We start from the raw sequence: 20,806 nt of genomic DNA, 5'->3' as shown, positions 1-20,806 counted from the left end.
TATGGTGAGAATCGAATTCATTCGAATATATTGGCGAAACGTCGATATCTCAGTGTCGGATTCCAATTGAAATCTTCAAGGTCAAGAGTCCAACCCACGACCTTTGGTGGGAGTTGAACCCTCGATATCTGGTGAGAGTCGAACCTACAATCTTTGGTGTTCATTAAGGCGAAGTTGATTTAGGGCCATGACCCAACATGGAGATATGGGCGAAGCGGCCATATCTCCATGCTCGATTCCATTTCACATTATGAAGGACGAGAGCCAAACCCCCTACGTTGGGTTTTAGTTAGGGTTAAGTTATTCAAGGGACAGTTAATTGATATATATTTAATTAAGTTACAGCTAATTAAGTTCGAGCTGATTAAGGCACTCAAACCCACGAATTTAGGTGGGAGACAATAATAGTAAATAACAATGCATTAGAATGGAAATGTCAAGTAATATAACGAATGTCACATGAGCGGGCAGGCTTCCGCCTTCATCCTCTTTAGCTTGTGCTAAAGTCACCTTAAACTTTATTAAACTCCTGCTTACTTGTTTTACTTTGCACACTGGTCATCTGACCACAAATATTTTTGTTCTATACAGCAATGATATTTCTTTTTGTTTTCTTGCACTAATGTTTAGCACTCTCGATAGAGAACTAAATCAAAAGCATGGAGGTCAGCTAGCCAAAAGTCAAATCAAATCTAATCACTTTATTCTGACATGAACACGTCTGCACAGAAAAGGCCCACGCAGTGAGGCAAAACGAAAGAGCTAGTAGCAGACTTCCCGACAAGGCCTCACCCGAGTTCACACATCATTGGCAGAAGGATGAACGTGTTCATTAATGAAACAAAACAAAAGTTGCAGTCCGCTTCGCAATGCTGCACAGAGGCAAAGGGAAAGTAAATTTAGAGAGATAGCAATGGAATAGTCTTTGAGATGTGTCCTATTGTCAGTAAGTCTGACCGTTAGACAGCAATAAACAAACCATGTACACCAGCATTTATCTGTGAATACCGCAGATTTGAAATGTATTGCATGACAAAGACAGAAGGCAGGAATACCTTCAGCAGGATGGTAATTACACCATTGTGATCAATGTTCGCAGATTGTTTTATTGCGATAGCAATCTTATGGACACTCCGGGCGAATTTCTGTCGGCGTTAGCGTCGCGGTACGGCTCTGCATATACTCGCGTACAGGCAAGCTTTATGTTTATGCTTGCCGTATGTTCCGTATGTGAAGGATATGCTATTCAACCACCAGGTTGCGCAAAACAAGTCTCACGTTTTTGACTAATTTATTCGCTATAATTTTGAGACTGGCCGCCCGCATACAAAAGTCATGAAACATAGCATTCAGAGCGCATGGCCTTTATATTAAATCTTCTCATACTATAAAATATTGAAAGTACAAAACAATGTCAGTTCTCAAACATTAAGGTGGTGCCATTTTACTTCAGAGGTGGTTTAAGGGCAGTATAGTGGTGCCTGTGCGATACCATTACTGGCCCTACACGGCGTAGTAAAGCTTTCAAGAGTGCCAGAAGTTCTGGCGCCTCCACGTATGTCGTGTCTGCGGTAGTCGGACCTGCGTGTGGTTAGAACAGCGTTCGGTGAGGTCACGCGCAACGCTGAATCCTCGCGATCGCACACAATGCTTAGCCTTTCGGTCGAAACTTCCAGTTTGCTCAGCACGCTTCAATACATAAATGCATAAATGCTTGATGCTTAATGCTTCAATGCATACACCTACAGTTTCTTTAAAAAGTAACTGTAACGCCAACGCATTTCATCGCACACTGAAAATTAATATTCGTTCCAAGTGGATAGGCATTGTGAACTCAGCGGATGTAATTCGTACATTGAAATAGGTACGGTAAACAGATAATTAAAAAGGTAATTATTGTAGTTACGTTAATTTCTAGAATTCAACATTTTGATTTCTCATAGAAGTAATGGCCTCTTCATCGAGTAATTTAAATCAAGGGTTAGGATTCTGTTATCTGCAATAGGCAATCCTTCAAAAATTTGCTGCAGCTAAATAAACACCCTGCATAGGCAGTAACGTCCGTCTTGCTTTCAGAAGCTAAGTACGAATATTCTGCACGGAGACTAAATACTGTTACATTTCCTGGTAAATGTGTGTCGCGATAAAAACAAATGAGTGTTTTGTTCGTGAGTCAGGGCCACACCTTTCTTTTTATGGTTAGCTGGTGCGCGTGATAAGGTCGTCTGCGTCCAATGACTGATGCTTGTTCATACTTGCAGCACGCAGTGTTCCAGGTACGGCTCGGGCTTGTGAAACGGCAGACACCCGGAGCCCGTGGAAATTCTCAAACCCAAGTAAAACGCGAGATGTTAATAACAACCAATCGGAACACGTTCAGTTTCTTTCAATAGGTTTCCAAAGTTTAGTGGTTTTCTTTGGGGCAAAGTCACTTGAATTAGTGTAAATACATGAACTGGAAACGAGCTGAACCAGTTGCAGTGAAATTTAGGTGTGTGTAGAGTGTCGCAAAGCAAACTGGCGATGCTGTGCGCAGATCAAGCGCTCCAAAGCTAGAAGGAATGCTGTTTGCTGTTGCTTCTAAATTTCTTGCGAGAAAATAAACTGACCCCTCAACGCGTTGAATGAGAAAGCAGCATCTACCGCTACCGCCTGCATGGCTAAACTAAAACATGCTATGCGAACGATATGTTGGCTCGCGGCATAACATGTGTCATGATCAATATCTGAACTTCCGAGGCAGTTACCATTCCTGCTACCATGCCTGCAGACAAAATTACATCAGCGAGAGTATTCTGGCAACCTAAAGCATAAGTAACACTAATGCTGGAGCAGAAAGCTATAAATGAATAAAACTAAGTGAAGCTTAAACGCTCATCACTATAATTTGTTAAACCACCTGCCTAAACAAAGCACACACCGCCATTAGAAAGGCCAGCAAGATATTGAAAACAATGTTCTGCACACCGGGACGACGTCCCGAGGCGAGTGTTTCGAACAAACCGGTATAGTTTCAGTCTTGACTTTTTAGCAATGCAAGGTTTCTTATCCAAGTCGCTCTCCGATGCGCATCGTCTGCTTCTTTCGCGAAAGGCGAAATCGTACATTGCTGTCTTTCCACCACGCTGGCACACAGACTGGTACACAACAAGTCCCAACCGTTGAACTTGCGGAGAGTGAAACTGGAGCCCATGTGTTCGTCGTGTATGCTGGCCTCACGCGGTCAATCGCCGCAACATCCTTGTGGCATTCACGACCACGGCGGAGTTCTCGGCGAAGTTCTTTTCGCCGTGGTCTAGCACCTCGAATGGGTCTTCGTAGGGATCTGTAAGTAATCGCCGCATGCCTTCGCGTCGCACAAAGACGTGGCTTGATCAAGCAAGGTCCTTGCTCACGAAGACTTCATACGCGGAAACTTGTCGGGCCGGAGTTGGTCGCAGGCGTTGACATAGAAACCCCAGTTGCTCGACGTAGTCAGGCGGTGACAGGTCGGCTGCAGAAGGAGGGGCGAAGAACTCTCTAGGTAGGCGGAGGGTGGTTCAATACACCATTTCAACGAACATGAAATTACCGCAGGTGAAGAGTACGCCACTTCATTTATTCACCTACTTCAGCCTTCTTTTACAACACTTCTCAAAAACGGACGTTCATAAAGCGCCTCGAAGGTGTCGCAATGAAATATAATTTATTTCGGACGCTTTGTGACTGGTTTCTGCTTTATTGACTATGTTATTATGTCGTGTTTCCGCACACTTTCTTTTCATACATGTAGGCGTTATAAGCAGGGTTCTTGCACAAGGCGAGCAGTACGAAATGGCAATGTCTTAAAGGGTTTTGCAAATACGATTTTTTTACCCACATTGTGCATGTCGTTCTCTCTGAAAAATGATGAAATCAAATTACATCAAATTAAATAAGCCCCAAAATGCAGAAAGCAACATATCGATATGCTGCACCCTATATATTCAAAACGTATCCATTAAGCTGCAGAGCATTAAAAAATAAACCTTACCCGGCTGCCGATTGAGAAAGTGTCGTATGTATACGACTGCTCTCATTAACATACATTGCTCATGTGGAATAATCAACTACGCTAAATTGACAGGGCCAAAAAAGGTTAGCGGTATTTGCTTTTAGGCGACCACTTTTTCACGGTCATTGAATGGGGGCAGTCAATAAAAGCATAAACAATGTCAAAAAGAAAAAAGCGCGAGAAAACATTAGTGCAAAAGGCACGCTGTCCATCAAAGATTTCATATGAGAAGACAAGATTGTGTCCTTGTCAGTAACGTAAACCGTATCTGCAGCCTTCATTCGGGACGCTGCTCATGAGGAGTCCTCACTATACGTGGCCTTCCCGTAGCACTGTCACAACACAGAGCAGTTGCTAGGCGGGTTCTTCTTTTACGTGCGAAAGTGTAGCTACGTCACTCCTTGCTTCATATGTTAAAACCAATCTGCTGTCGCTGCGGCAGCTTGCGCAACAGCAATCTTTACCGGGAAACGTTTGCGAAGAGCGCTACGTGCTTCGCATTTCATGTAGGCGCAGGAATGCCTTCTCACCAATTATGTGGTTCCTATGCTTGTTTGGAGCTTGTTCTTTATCGAAAGGTATGCTGTTCCGTACGTTGTCTGCGTTATTCCAAAGATTGTATGCACTGTTCACTTCACTTTGCTGAGTGGTCGTAGCCTTTGTCTTACGGGGGTACGAGCCATTGCATTTGGGGGTATGAGCCATAGGTGATAGTTCTCTATCGACGTTACACCAGATGAAATCCCTGGATCCTAGCCAAAGACAGCGTCACTGTAAAAACTAAGAGCATTGCCGCAGTGAGCTCAGTGGAGACAATAACCGTCGTTCTCGCGGCAAGCACCATCCCTGGCAAGTTGACATTTTAGTCTCTATTTTATTTTCATATGTGCAATCAACAGTGCTTTCAAATTGCAACTACTCTTTTTCGTAATGTTCATCGCTTCAAAAACAGGGCACATTCTAAGGATGAACACTAAATCACACCAACGAGCGCGAATGTTTTCCAGGGTAAGTTGCTGTCTGCTTATGATTCACACCAAGAGTAAATACGCTTCCTCGACCCTCTTACCTGTAAGCTATGCAAAAATATGTGTAATACACTTCGCGGGAAATGCTAAAGCCTCCAATCAGCGCTTCTATATGTTGTGTATTCAACGTGCGCAGTAAAAGCTCGACCCAGATCGTAACGTGGTTTGTCACAACGAAAAGGTAGTATTACCCTCGCACGCTTCGGAGGTATGAGCCCATTACATTGCTTGAGTTGACAGTCGGGCTATTGCTTTTTAAACATGGTTACAGCGCTCAGTACTAGACAAACACAATATGCCCAGGACAGGTACTAGACATCAATTGGCTTTACTGCCCAATGCTTTTTGTCATCAAAGGAACACTCACTTTGCGAAATTGCCGCCATCAGGTCGGCCCGACTCTGTCACGTGGTTGCCGCGGTGGCAAAGACGTTCGCACGTGCGGCCGTGCCAACACTTTGAGACAGCTGCGGCATGTCGCCACGTGTAGTTCTAGCTACTGTGTGCCCTAAAGGCGAGCCGCCGCACTGTTTTAAGAAAGTGCTATTGCAGCACGTTATTATACCAATTCACTCTTTACACAGGCCACAAAACACCGCAGATCGCTTTAATTGAGCAAAAAACGAGTATCAATGGTTGCAGGGACGCCGCGGAGTTGAGTACGGGCTGTGATTGATGAAGATCATCGTGGCGTCATTATGGGTATTGCTGAGGTGCCTAATTCGAATAGGGCGCTCAACTTGCTGTCCTCTGTCCTGCGCAATCGAGAATGCGACATGTTCTTTTTTTTTCAGAATTTCTAGTTTGCCTGGACGTTGCGTTGCTGTGGCCACGCAGGAATGAATAAACCGTGAACACGACTGCAGAGAGCGGCCCATCACGATACGCCGTGCGCGCAAAAGGAAATGCATGGCGCTCACTAGTTAGGTCACCGTAGCGCAGTAAAGCATGTTCCAAGGAATCGTGCGGAGAGCTAGGTCGATTCTTCCCGTCGGAAATGCCGATGGCCGCTATAATATTTGACCTCGAATCAACCCTGCGTGTTCTGCGAAACAAGATCGGGCGGCCAATGTCTACACGGAGACATAGCTGGGTTTTCCGTGCCCTTCATGACAACTTAGTGCATGGGCCCTATAACGTAAAACTATTCCAATATGTTTCTATTCCAATCTCCTGACGTCAAATTTGCGTAACCACCGACACAAGCACCGGGCGGTCACCCACAGGGTTGTCTGTACAGACCAATCAAACAATCTCCTCGTCCATAGGAGGTCACTTTTGTTTGTTTGAAAAATGAATAACATTGCCTACACTGAGCGGCTTGTCGTCTCTAATTGGCTGACGAGAGGTGAGGAGAACGCTCAAGTGGAGAGGGATCCGCTGGGGCAGAGCCAGTGCACTGAAAATCGATAACCGGATGAAGAGGGTGGTGCCGGCGTACGCGGTTGGTCGGCTTTCCCTTACTTAGCTTGTGGTGGCGGGTCGAAAATCACGGCGGCATGCAACGGAAGCTTAAGAATGACGCTAAAACTGACCCTCAGCAAAGAAGAGTTGGCAGAATGAGCTGGTAAACGTGCCGAAAGTGCTCGAAAACGTTACATGGCCACGCAAGAAGTTTTATTATGCGCCAATACACCCATGCTCTCCGGCAGGTGCGAGTAGCCAGCGTCTCAGCGATCCGCGGCAGCCATCTTTTATTCCTTTCGGAACGGGGAAGCCTGCGGCTATTCCACAGAAAATTCCGTTTTTTTCGGCATATTAATGCATCTTTATCGCGTACACGTCACTTTGACGCGGTGAGTTTGTGCGGTTTTGTGACGTCGCGTGGCAGGCAGGTGAAGTGGGTGCAGCCCGAAAACTTTTTACCAATAGCCGAGGGCTAATGGCAAAAAGGGGTCGAATCAGAAATAAGTTTTTCTTTTTTTTGTCAAATCATGCATAACCTCTGTGTACACATCATATCAGATGGGGAGCTATCGCGGTTTTCGTGGCGTCGCGGGACAAACAGTTGAAGTGGGGGTGGTCGAAAAAAGATTTTGACCAATCGTGGAGGGCGGATAGCAGAATTGGAATAGAAAAGTTTGGAATAGTTTTACGTTATAGCGCCCCATGTCAGATCCTGCAATGGGATTCCTCGAGGTCCCGCGTGCCCTTAAGTATAATTATTTTTATTTTCAAGCGCTGTTATGATGATTTTACTTTGAGAACTGCATCAAACAAACGACATTAGGGTTCAATGAACCATCTGCTGTTTTTAATTGGGCAGGTCATCTTCGCCGCTCTTTGTCAAGAAACATGTGGCTAACAAAACCCATTACATATTTATTTCTGGGCCCTTGCCGTTGTCACGAAGGTCATGGCATGCCAATTCGCCAGCGCAAACAGCGACAACCAAAACATTTTACTGCGTGATACCGACTTGAATCTTGCCACAGCAACAAACAAAACCGCGTCGTATCTACCGCTTTCTATCACTCCAGGTATAGCACACAGGCGGTCTATATATTTTATACTGGTTGTTTCTTTGATTGCATTAGGGTTTTTAGCAGAGTGGAACAGTATTGTCGTTGTCGTAAGAGCTTTTAAGCTGGAACCGCATGGTGCGTTTTTCGCGAACGAAAAACGCGACGCGCGGCAAAGGCCCGCGTGGCCGCTGACGCGCGAGCACCCGTACGAAAAAAAGGAGCGCCCCTTTCGCGCCGCGTTTTCCTCGCTGCCAGACAACCTATCTCCCAAGGACATGAATTGTCTTTTTTACTGCATATATTATATGCCCTTAAACTTACAGAACATTACAATAAAGACATTCCTCGGGTAATTAGACAGCGATATTTTTTCCAAAGTGTTTTTATCAACCTTCATTTCAAACAGCAAGATTGTCGAATAGTGTGCGAAACTGCGACTATGTACCTTCCGCTCCGCGGTCGCACGTCTTTCCGTCGACGCGCGCGCCGGTTCCGTCGAGGATGGATGGATGGATGGATGTTATGAGGGTCCCCATTGGAAAGGGGCGGTGGCTTGCACCGCCAAGCTCTTGCTATTATACTGCCTAATGTACTACCTAGGTTTAACAATGAAAAAAGAAAAAAAAAACACTATGAACTACCACGCCCAAATGTTCTGATTCCCTATTGCGAAATGTGCTTTTGTACGTCTCCGTCTTTTGTCGTTTCCCTACTTTTCTTCGACCAATCCTCCAATCGCCTATTACTCATGCCTACTGCAGACATGTTTGCTTTACCACTGCTCCAGCTGAACCCAAGGGCTTCAAGGAGGCCAGTGGTGCCTAAATCGACCGCTGGGTAGACGTCTTCACATTCTAATCAAACATGCTCTGTCGTTTCCCGAGCTTTACCGCAGCAAGCACATGCTTCTTCTTCCTTCTTATATCTCGCTTTATAGGTGCATGTTCTAAGCCATCCCGATCTGGCTTCGAAAAGTAATGAGCTTCCCTTTGAGTTATCATAAATTGTTCCTTTCCTGATTTCGTTATTGCCTCTTAAGTAGTTACTCATGACAGGTTTCTTTTCCATTGCCGCCACCCATGAGATTATTTCAGCCTCTCTGACTTTCCACTTGACCGTCTTTGTTGCTGTGTTGCCCACCTTACAGGCCGCATACTTGCTTGTAAGCTTCCTAGTTCTTTCCTCCACTATGAATCAATGTTTTTCTTGTACAGATACCTGAACACTCTCGCAGCCCATTCACTTTCTTCCATATTCCTCAGCCGTTCTTCATACTCAATTTTACTGCGAGCTTCCCTCACTTCAAAACTAGTACAGCCCATATCACCCTGCACAGCTTCATTTGTAGTCTTACCGTGAGCGCCCAATGCAAGGTGACCCACTGACCTTTGGTTCCCGTCGAGTCCTGATGGTACCCCTGATTTAAGGCAAACAACCGCATTTACAAAAGTAAGTCCTGGAACCATTACACCTTTCCACATACCTCGGAGGACCTCGTACCTATTGTATCCCCATAGCGCTCTGTGCTTCATTATGGCTGCATTTCTCTTCCCCTTTACTGTTATGGTTTTTTCCTGTGTTTCCATATATCTATTGCCTTCGTTTATCCGTATACCAAGTTATTTATGTTCTGTTACCCGAGGTGTTTCTTGGCCCTGTATCTCCACTGTCTGTTCACTGTTTTCATTCACTACCATAACACCTGATTTTCTAACAGTAAATTTCAAACCTAAATTGTTGCCTTCCTGTCTACAGGTATTAGCCAGATGTTGCAAATCACTTTGCTTGTTAGCTAGCAACACAATGTCGTCCGCATAAAATAAGCCTGGGAGTTACTGCTCTACTACTGTACCCGCCTGTTTGTATGAACGATTAAACGCGATATTACTTCCTTCTAGCGCCCTCTCTATCCTCACAATGTGCATCATAAACAGCAGCGGGGTTAAAGGGCACCCCTGCCTCCGTCCCTTGTTAATATGAATATGAAATATATCTCCTCGCTCCTTATCCCTTCCCATTCAACGCAAACGGGAATTTATAGGTAAATCTCTCTCAAAAGCTGTAGACAATCGTTACCTAAGCCTTCCCCTTCCAGAATATCCCACAAAATGTTGCGGTCTGCGTTGTCGTAGGCTCCTGTAATGTCTAAAAAGGCCACATACAATGGTCTGCTTTCTGCTTTTGATATTTCAATACACTGAGTAAGAACAAACAAGTTATCATCCAAACGCCTACCTATTCTGAAGCCATTCTGAAGCTCTCCCAAAATGCCATTATTCTCTGCCCATGCTTCAAGCTTTAATTTGATTGCCTGCATTGCTAGCCTGTATATTACCGATGTAATGGTCAACGGTCTATACGAGTGAAGTCTGTCCTTCTTCTCCTTACCTTTATAAATTACATTCATTCTACTTTGTCACCAACTTTCTGGTATTCCTCTATCTTTTAAAGTTTTTTCCACTGCTTTTACCAGAGCTTCCTTACTTTTTGGTCTTAGTTCATTTATCAGCCTAACGGGAACCTCGTCTAGCCCTGTGGCTGTGCGCTTAGGAATTTTCTCTTCCGCTTTCTTCCAGTTTAAATTTGTCAGCACCAGCTCCTTTTACACTTGGGTCTTTTTCATGCTCTTTTTTTCTTCAAATACAACCTCGTCATTGCCTTGGAAAGATTCGGCTGTTACTTTTCGGATGTAATTTATTGCCGCTTCTCTTTCCAGCCTGTTTTCATCTTCGTCTAGGATATGTTGTTTTATTGTTGTTGACTTCCAGCCTAATAATTTTATGTGGTTCCAAAATATTTTAGGTGCGGCCTTCTTTTTCTCACGTATTTCTGACAACCAATGTTCACTTTAACCTTTTAATTTTGCTTGCACCAGTATTTGAACCATTTATTTTTTCTCCCGGTATATTTCCCTTTTACTGGTTACTTCATCCTGCGGCAACTGCGCCTTCTTTGCCTGCCTGTGGTCTCGAGTTGCTTTCTGTCGTTCGGCGATCGCTTCTCGTATCTCCCTGTTCCAACAACTTTTCGGTTTCTTTTTTCCTTTTCAACGAACATGTTGTTTCTCTTTCCGTATTTCTGTCGTTATTATACTTAGAAGCTCACCATATTCCCACTCTTTAATTGGCCATTTGCCAAGTTCTTGCTCAACGCTAGTGACTATATTTGCTATTTGTTCAGCGTTCAAATTTGGACTGGCCATTTTGCCCTCCTTGCTCTCTTTCCCCACTACATATCCCATTTTCAAAATGATGCGTTTATGGTCACTCCCTATGCTGCTAAGCGCTTCCTCATCGATGACCATTTCTCTCAACTTATCATGAATTCCTTCGGTCATCAGACAGTAATCAATGGTCGATTACCGGTTTCCCACTTCCCACGTGATCTGTCCTTCACACTTAGGCCCTGTATTCACGATAACGAGGTTGTGTTGCTCACAAAGGTCTACTAGCATTGACTTCCCGTTATTGTCGGTATAGCCACCTAAATCCTGTATGTGGGCATTCATGTCACCTAATAGGACAATTTCAGCACCATTCCCGAAACCCTTAATATCAGCGCTTATGCCTTCCACTAACTCTTCATTCTCTGTGCAATTTTTTCTGGTCCACAAATACGTAACGCCCAGCCAAGTTTCTTTCCCACTCATTGTACTTTATAACCAAAGATGCTCTTGACATTGTGAATTTACTCTATTCCATTTGGCTCCCTGATGGATGAGCATTCCGACTCCCCCTCCCTTTTTTTCCGACTTAGTTCTGTTGCACAATTACCAAACATAATTCTCAATAACTGGCAGCTCTTCTGAGTCTCTAAGGTGCGTTTCTGTAACCGCATACACCCATATTTGTTCTCTATGTAACTGCTCCTCAATCTCTGCCCGCTTTTCCTTTCTTCTACCGCCCTGCATGTTTATGTAGCCCATTGCATGGCAAGCTCTTTTTCTTGCTTTCCTCCTTTTTCTGTTATCGACGGCGATGTTCTTCTGATGTTCCCCTAGGTGACCTTCTTCATTACTATCTACTCTGACCTCCTGAGCGCCAGCGGGCCCCCTAAATAGGCAACCGCGCGACTACAATTTTTTTTTTTAAGAAGAAGAAAGAAATTGAAGTTTATTCAAAATAGGTAAGTACACAGGAAATATTGTACAGGACATCTCGATCCCTAGCTCAAGGCTAGTTGGGATCCATGCTAGTAATTGTTCACAATCTTAACATCAATACGAAGAAGCATAAATAAATTATATATACATAAACATTCATTTAAAACACAAGGCAGGGTACGTGTATTAGCTACGACAAATCCACAGAAAGTATTTTGTATTTAGTAAATTATACAGTGCAAGTTAAAAAGGTAAACATGTGTACACCATGCAGATGAAAACTATGCAGATAATAGTAATGAGTTATAATGGGATTTCACTGATAGTGAAAAACATTTTGCTTGTTTTACTTCTGTTGGTAAGCTGTTCCATACAAGTGCTCCAGTGTTGCTTAACCTCCACCTTCCATATACATTATGCATTTTTGGCAAGAGGAAATTTCCCTTAAGTGCGTTGCGTGTATTCCTTCTGGAATGTAAAAAATTTGATACACTCAAAGGACAGTTAGTGGTTATGCTGTTATGAGTATGCAATATAGATTTAACATTCAGTAATACATTAAAAGGCAGTATATTTAAACTTTGAAACAGCGACATTGATTTAGCATTGTAGTCCGAAAAAGTCATAAATCGCAAGGCCCTTTTCTGAAGAAGTACGATAGGTTCAACATATGAAACGCCAGCCCACTTCTCGTGCCAGCCTGTAATTCAAGTGGATAACGTCTCGTTTAAAACCACCCCAACTTCTCATGTCCCTGTTTACTTCGACAACCTCTTAGCCTTTCTCTCGGCTCATTTTCCATATTGCCTCATTAGCAGCCACTACGGCTCTTTGTACGTGATTGTCACGTACGGGCACCTCCGGCACCGTGCACACCACGATCTGCACCTGAGTGGATAGCTCGCGCAAGTCGTCCACCCCCTTCGCCAAGCGCCGGGCTAGTCCTGGCCCTTTCCTGTTTAGGACGTCATTTAGCCCACCTGCTACTATGACAAGGTTGCGCACGTGGGCATTTTCCGCGAGCTTTTCTTTTGCTCGCTCCATGACAGAACCCAGTGTCCGCCCTGGAAATGACCCTACCGCCACTCTTTTGTCGCCTTTCACATTTTCCACAATTGCTTTTGAGCACCCAGCCAGGTTTGAGTCGCCAGCAATAATCGCCCTTTCACTCTCTCCTACCTCGCCCTGCTTCCCTTTGTCCTTTTCCGCGTGATCCGGACTCGACAAGGGGCATTGTCGCCTGGGCTCCTGCTTTTTCCGCGTGGCGGCCACAAGGTAGGTGCCGCTCTTTCCAGCTATCCCGTCGTCACCCTGCATGCATTCCACGTATTTCGCTGACCCTCCCTCGCCTGTCGCGTCGAGAGTCTGCGTTCCACTGTCATGCATTCTCGTTTACAATGGCGGCCCTGTTCAGCTTTTCCTCGGCTGCTTCAAGTCTCTTTTCAACTACCTTCCGTGCATCACACTCCCTGTTTAGCTCATTTTTGAGCTCTTGCACCTGTTTGAGAAGCTCTTCCTACAAAGCCTCCATTTTCTGCAGCCTAGCGGAGATGCGCAGAGAGCAGGGCCATATGGTGGAAAAACAAAATACCAAAATGCCACGTGACCAAATGCCACGTGACTTACCTGAACTGATTGGCGGACGCGCCGGTCGACGCGTTTTTTTTTTTTTCTGCTCCGAGCAGCAGCACGCGGCGGCGCGATTTCGTGACGGATCATGCTGGGCACGCGTCAAAATGACGCGCGCGTCCCACCATCCGTGCGTCAATCGCGCCTGAAATCGCGCCATGCGGTTCCGACTTTACCCTGTTATATGAACGGATTTGCTTATGTCGATGCATCAAAAGCGCGGGGGTTTTACGTTCCAAAACTACGATATCAGTATGAGGCTCACCATACTGGGGGACATCAGAAATTTTGACAACCTGGGGATCTACAACGTGCTCCCAAAAACGGGACACGGGCGTTTTTGCATTTCGCTTCCATCGAAACGCGGCCGCCGCTGCCGGGACTTGATCCCACAACTTCTTCCGTAGCAGCGCAACACCATAGCCGCTAAACCACCGCGGCGATTTGTAAATAGCTTTTTTTAGGTGCCTGTTTCAAGAACTTCACTCTTTGACATTGTTTTCTCCTTGTCACTACCGACGGCATATTTTAGCTAAAGATGGGCAAGAACAGTGAGTCCGAAACAGGAGCCTTCATTCAGCGGTTTACTAGCTCCCATCAGTTAACTCGGACAATCGCCCCTTCAGAGAAGAGAAAGTTCTAGGACACTGGTCCAGATGGGTTTCGGCACTCAAGGCCTTAAGGGCTTTGCTGAAGTTTTTAAGGGCCTCTGAACTGTGCGACCGCCTTTGACTGTTGTCGCTCGTAGCATCGCGTTACTGTGTCGATTTTTATCGTTTTTTTTTTCTCTTCTTTCTCCTTTTACTCCCTTTAGCCCTTTCACCAGCACAGGGTAGCCAGCCGGTATTTACACTGGCTAACCTCCCTGTCTTTCCTTCCTTTTTTCTCTCCCTGTCTCTCTTTCGATTTGACCAGGCTCTCCACTATTTAGCTTACCTTCATTTCTCCCGCATAAATGACGCATCAGCAATTGTCACGTGATTACCAGGGGTACGAACGCGATAGCCTGCGTTTTAACTCCGCTCTGTCAGCCCTACGCTACCAAGTTTTCCACGTGAAACTTAGTGCGTATATTCCCCCCAAGGTGACGACGTGTGGGCCGACTCACCCCCCCCCCCCCCCCCACCCAACCGCCTTGCGAAAAAGGGCTTTCTGTGTCTCTGGTTCATTCCGAAAATATAGAGGCGCGCCGAAGCGCAACATGACGTTCCCGCGAGCTTTTTGCAAGTGTTTGTCTACTTGTAACATTAGCTAGAAAACATAAAGCTGACTAGGGTTACTGCTGCCGGTAACAATTTTGCTATGTTATAGCACCCATTCACGTACCAGACATCTGCCATGTTTGAGCTATCGCTACTTGACGCTGAGCATTCCAATAAAAGAAAATGCTACAAGAATGGAATCGGTTTAACAGCCCGGAATCTGGCTTCGGAGATTAGTCCGGTGATAAGTGTGGCAACACAAACCAGATGGAAGATGTCAATGGGATCCCCGGCAAGAGTAATCAGCTCTCTATAAAGACATCGAGTCCCTGGGTTGTGCCTACGACGAGGCGTGAACTTAGACGATGGCTCCGTAGAACTGTGCGGCTCTTGCGAAGTCCGATTCGCTCCTGTTGGCCCTAGAATATCCGAGCCAGGAGGTGTGGTTTTCGTGCCCGACCGTACACACATCCGCAGCAGATCACCAAGGTGAACAACCTCTAGCTTATAGACCAATGTAGGTAAAGGAAGTCATCGAAACGGACCCATAACCTTAGGGGGAAAGTCGCAGTTTCCCCCTAAAAGCAAAGCATCGATTGCGGTACTAGATAGCAGACAGCCATACAAAGTAAGGGTACTACTCTTATCGGTCGCATCAACTTGTACACATTCGCTTGCCAACTAAATTAACAAGCATGGTGTCAGCGTACATAACAGAGATGAACACATCACACTCGATGGCCGCGGACACTCGCTGTCATAACGCTGTCGTGAGAAAATACGCAGCAGCAGCGAGCGAAGTCACCTGCGTAGTGTCTATCGTTTCAACGCAAACTGAGCGCCGAGGTGACACAACACACAGATAGCTCCGAGCCGCCGACGCACCTAGACTCCGCCCCCAACTCAGATCGCTTTCTATATACGGCCGCGCGACCAAGCCCAGCCGTCACATGCGCAGTTGCAGCCGGAGTAGAACGCCAATCCCCTTCCTCCGCTCCCCCCGGTGGCTCGCAACGTTGGGTGCCTCGCACGCGACGGCAGACGGCGCGTTTCCACCTCGCTTTCCTCCCTTCCGCGCGGGCAAGATTGAGCAGTGATCATCGGCTCCCCTCACACGCTTTCACTCGCACATACCGCGTAGGGCGCCCAGCGATGGTGTTATCGCCCTTGGATTTTTACGGAACCTCACGACTACGGCGACAGAACAAAGTACGCCTGCAGTGTCCATATAATTGCTACTGCAATAAAAGATTGACTCTGAGGTCTGAGCTGACTCTCAGTACTGAGCGGGTCGGGCAGATCCCTCAGAGCCGTGCGGTGATACGCAAGCACTGCTCATATGGCTGCCGCATTCCCCATATTGCTCTTATAGTAATGGTAAACGACAAAGTTCTGCTAGCATAGCGGAACTGCGAACTGCGTCAGAACTGCAACGCGGATGTGCGCGTCTTCTGGCCGCTGCCATTGGCTCTATTTGTGTCCAAGTTAAATTGCGGTCGTGCTTGTAGCGACTGGTCGTGCTTTCGCCGTGCCTCGCCGTGGGGGTCATCGCCCGCTGGTCTTCCTTGGAAACCAAGCGGCCGCCCGACTGGGCCACCACCACTGCCACTCGGCAATCCGGCTTTTCCTTTTTGAATAAAGCTAGTCGACTTTCCTTTCTCAAGCTGTAAAAACGTGTATTCCTTGCCCTCCCCTACAAAGCCGGAGCCTTAGGTGTGAATGGAGGAAGGAATGAAGAGTTAATGTTCAAGATAGGCTGGTTTCATGCGGTAGCACGACACTGTCTCTTCTTTGACAGGAACGTCAATCTTCGAGGTTTTGTCTGAGTGCGGAACAATACGAAAGGGGACTTAATAACGCTTGTTGTTAGGCTAGTTGGTGCATGCTCCTTACAACGAAGACGTCGCAACGCACCAAGATAAACCGATGAAAGGAAAGGGGGTCACGCGCAACTAACTTTATTTCTTGAAAACATCGTAAAATATGGGCAGGCCATACATGAGCACCAACATTCCGCGCATCATATCACCATAAATCTGTCACTATCAATTATGTGCTAACCTAAAAAGCATCTAAAAAAATTCTTACTCAGCACTGCGTAACACAACTGACGTATCGCTAATGGAGATACCTTCTTTTCTTCTTATATAATATGCCTCCAACATATCACGTTCCAGCAGCTCATTGCTTCTGCCAAGAATGGTGATCCTTTTAAATCTTGCCTTACATTTACAGGATTTGCAGTGCACAGGTAGATATTCTGAGTGGTTATTCTTAATGGAAAGTTCATGATGTCTCGCTTTGGCATTAACACATCGGCCCATTTGGTCGATGTAAATCTTGCGGCAGCTGAGCGGAATTTCATAAACCACCCCCACCGCACAGGTGACGTGGGGCCTAGCATGCCTCTTACCACATACAGGTGGCTCAGGCGCTTTTGAAATCCGCAGGACCAGGGGCGATAGTTTGCTTGGTGTTGAGAAGACCAAAAGTGCCTCCTACCTATTAGCTGCCTTCTTAAAGTTGTGCGCAGCCTTGTCTGCGTAAGGTACAACTTGTTGCTGGGTGAGTTGGTTGGGATCTGCTAGCATCTAATGAATACATTGTTGCGCCATAAAAGGAAAATAATGACTTAGGAAGGAAGAGTACGAAACGACAGATTGAGCGCTGAAGAACTTGTTGCTGGGCGAGTTGGTTGGGATCTAATGAATACATTGTTGCGCCAAAAAAGGAGTAGAGTAGTTGCGCCAAAAAAGGAGTGGTAGAGTAGTAAAAAATCTTCCTTTTTTGGCGCAACAATGTATTCATTAGATCCCAACCAACCCGCCCAGCAACAAGTTCTACTCAACTACATTTCTAGTACAGTGGGCCCCTTTCCTACCATGTCTACTTCGCAGCGCTCAATCTGTCGTTTCGTACTCTTCCTTCCCAAGTCTTCATTTTCCTATTTTGGCGCGACAATGTATTCATAAGGTACAACTATTAGCCTTTTTTCTATCCGAAGCCTTTCCTTCTTTTTACTTTCGATTTTTGAAGGCTGGTTTCAGCTACGGCACCCACGACGGAGCGAGGATACCCAGTTGAGGAAAGCCGGTTGAACTGACTGTCAAAGCCCTCCGCCATCATGTGATAGCAAGATCTCACCAGCGCACATTCCGAAACCACAGAGGCAATACCCCTCTCAATGACTTCTGAGTGGGCAGTGCATCACATACCATCAACTCTTTGCGTGATCGGGGACAGTAGGCCCAGCAAATATGTTCTTCTCACACCGTGAGGCTCATATTTAGAAATTGTATATTGTTATTAATAGGCAGCTCATGCTTGAAGGACAAACATTTCACATGTTGTCTAAATTCCTTTAGTATTTCATCCACCAAGTTAGTGGTAGTCATGCACGGTTTGTGTTTTAACGCAACTGAAAAACCATCCGCATATCTAAAAACCTTATGCACCTTTGCATTGTCAAGGGCCTGAGCCAACGCTCTGTCAAAAGAGGCTAAGAACATGTTCCGCAGCACTGGTTCTACGCATAATCCAATATAGATCCCGTTCTGTTGAATATAAGCCTGCTATTCTACGTCACAAATATGGAACACAGAAGGAATTCCAGTAAGGTCACAAAATTATCAACGGAAATTCCTGCAGCTCCCTCAAAGGCAAGAACGCCGTTCTCGTCAATACAGGTTTTCACAACGTTAAATAATTCTGTATGCGGCACCGAATAAAATAAACCTACTACATCTACAGAAAAGGAATAGCCACCCCCTTGAAGACTTATCAAGAACTGCGTGACATCATCTCAAATTTCCGGAACAAACGGATCTTCTACTACAAGCAATTTTAGTTGCTTTAAAAGAAACAGGCTTACAACATGTTCCCACGAATCTCGTTCACTACAAATACACTCGTATGGCTTCTGTGGCTTGTGCGTTTTCACGCTAAAAAAACATCGACAGCACACGTAGCTTTGCAGTATTAACCGCTCTGGACAGCCTTAAAAGTTCAAAATCTTTAAACAGCAATGTGGCCTCGGCTTTTACGTTGTTCGCTTGGTTATTTACTGGCATGAAGTTCTTTCCCACTGCAAGTGCAGCTTGTTCACTGTATGTTCGGGATGACACAACAAATAATCTTCCATCCTTATTGTCCGGCAGTAGCGGAATAGTGTTTTGCTTAAAATACGAAACCACTTGTGTAGTTGGATCCTTACACCGCACAAGTTCATGTCGAACATTCTTTGCAAGGCAGTCCACTCCTCCTAACAGGCACCTTTCTCTGACTTCACCTTCCACCGAGTTGGGCACATGCCTATCCAATGCCAACAGGCCATGGATTTGAACTTCCGAGGCGTTGAAAATTTGGGCTTTTTTTCAGCTTGTTAGATATCGTATATGGCAAGTACAAATCCCCGATAACGTGCAGTTCGGCCGTTTTTGCAGCTTCCTTCTTGGTAGTTTTGGTGAAATGGTTCAAGGTACACCCTCACAATTCTTTAACAATATCGCACGAGCATCGACCGCAAAGTGTGGCAGGGGCCTTCAAGCGATAAAGGGCACTCCTGAACCGAACAGCACAGCAGAAGACATTCGAACTAGAATTCGACTTGCACGTCCGCACATAAAGTTGCCAATCCCGCCGTCGTTCGTGGCTACAAGGCTGCTGAAACGGCGCATGGTCTACGCTCACGTGATATTGTTAAAAAATTGCAAGGGGTTCATTGCCACCAAACCTCCGTCGTCTGCTGCGCAGCCCTCTGATAGGTCTTGAGTTTCTGATGAGCTATCCATCCTGTGTCAGAAAAAGCCGCACTATTTTGCCCCCACCTCACCCTTCACTCAACACGGAACAAGCACATGTCCTTTGCAAAGTTCAAACACTCTTCTCACCCGTCTAATCCTTTACAACTTCGGATGGCATAGCAGAACTCACTGCCCCAACTCTTAGCAAATAAGGGCAGACGCGGAACACATTCTGCACTCATGCAACACTGTCATTTACCTCTCCTTATTTCCTTTACCCTTTTCCTCCTTCCTGGAGTGCTTGGCTTCACTCGGAATTGGCGTATCATCAACTAGGCCTAACTCAGCAAGCGCTCTTCTTTACTAGACATTAGCGCTGGCTTTCAATAACGTTTTGTAAGGTGAAAGCCTTCGATCTCTACGTTTCAAGGTCGCTTTGTGAGGTAAAGAAAGTGTCACATGACCCAAGGAAGGCCAAAAGCGAACCAAAGCATGTGCAGCCCTCTATAAGAGATGATTATAGATTATCAAAGTTCATTAGTGATTGATTAGTGATTAGATTAGGGTACAGGTTGGATTATGGTTGATTATGGTGGATCACACTGTATTAAGGTGGATAATGATGCATAATGGTAGAAAAGGTGGATTAGGGAGGATTGAGGTTGATTAAGGTGGATGAAGGAGGACTACATGGATTAGAGCTGATTTAGGTGAATTAGGGAGGATTAAGGTCGGCTAATATGGATTAAGGTGGATGAAGGAATATTAAGGTAGAATATGGTAAATTATGTAAACAGGATTAGGGTCGATTAACGTGGATTACATTAAGCTTTACAAGGCTTTTGCCTTTGCGTCTCTTTTGCGATATCTAAGGACACCTGGCACTGTCTCCTTCCTTCCTTCCACATCCAATAACGACCAGTTGGCAGTCCCCACTCCTTTTAGCCATATAAACCTTGCGCCAGGTCAGCCAGAATTCGAGATTCAGTAGTTGAACACGCAAATAATTAACACAACTACAAACCAAACCGCCGCGCTCACTTGAACACCGCCATTAGGCCATTCTAGAAGACATAACCAGAATAAAACTAAATTAGTATGTTTTCACGATCCGCTGAAATCTATTCCTGTCATCATTCCACTGTTTCTTCATTCTCCTCTGTGTAACAATTGTTCTTGCTCTCCTATTCCATACCTCTCAAGTGTCAATTATCTCGGTGTTCATTTCGATTCTAACATGTCCTGGAACACTCACTTGGCTAACGTTTGTGAAAGGCTGCGCAAAATAGCCTGCCTACTGCATTCTATTAAAGCACTATGCCAAATTTACGTAAGGAAAACAATAGCACATGCATTAGCGTACAGTGTGCTGAGATATGGAATCTGTTCTTTTTATTTCTGTTCAGTGTTTTGGCGCAATAAAGTTGATTCTTTACTAAAATCCATAATTCGGGCGGTGATGTATGGTGTGCACATTACTAACAATTCCAGTCTATTTTCATGCTCGCACATGCCCTCGTTCAGGCTGTTATTCAAAGAAACGGTAATCCTTTTGTATATATGGAACAATGAGTTCTGCCTCCCGTATGTCCCCGCCAGAGCATT

At 45.5% G+C, this 20,806-nt stretch overlaps 1 protein-coding gene across 1 annotated transcript in view; it reads right to left on the bottom strand.

Annotated features, from left to right (window-relative positions):
* Nucleotides 1–3,577: 3,577 nt before the first annotated feature.
* Nucleotides 3,578–20,806, bottom strand: part of LOC126535338 (uncharacterized) — a 107,832-nt gene continuing 90,603 nt past the window's right edge. The window contains exon 6 of the mRNA XM_072289048.1: nt 3,578–3,878. Within this exon, the coding sequence (XP_072145149.1) occupies nt 3,733–3,878 (146 nt within the window). The 3' untranslated portion in view covers nt 3,578–3,732. The remainder of the gene's footprint in view (nt 3,879–20,806) is intronic.

The sequence above is a fragment of the Dermacentor andersoni genome, chromosome 7 (genome assembly GCF_023375885.2).
Source record: "Dermacentor andersoni chromosome 7, qqDerAnde1_hic_scaffold, whole genome shotgun sequence".
In the NCBI taxonomy this organism is placed as follows: Eukaryota; Metazoa; Arthropoda; class Arachnida; order Ixodida; family Ixodidae; genus Dermacentor; species Dermacentor andersoni.
This window is presented reverse-complemented; position numbering and strand designations above follow the sequence as displayed.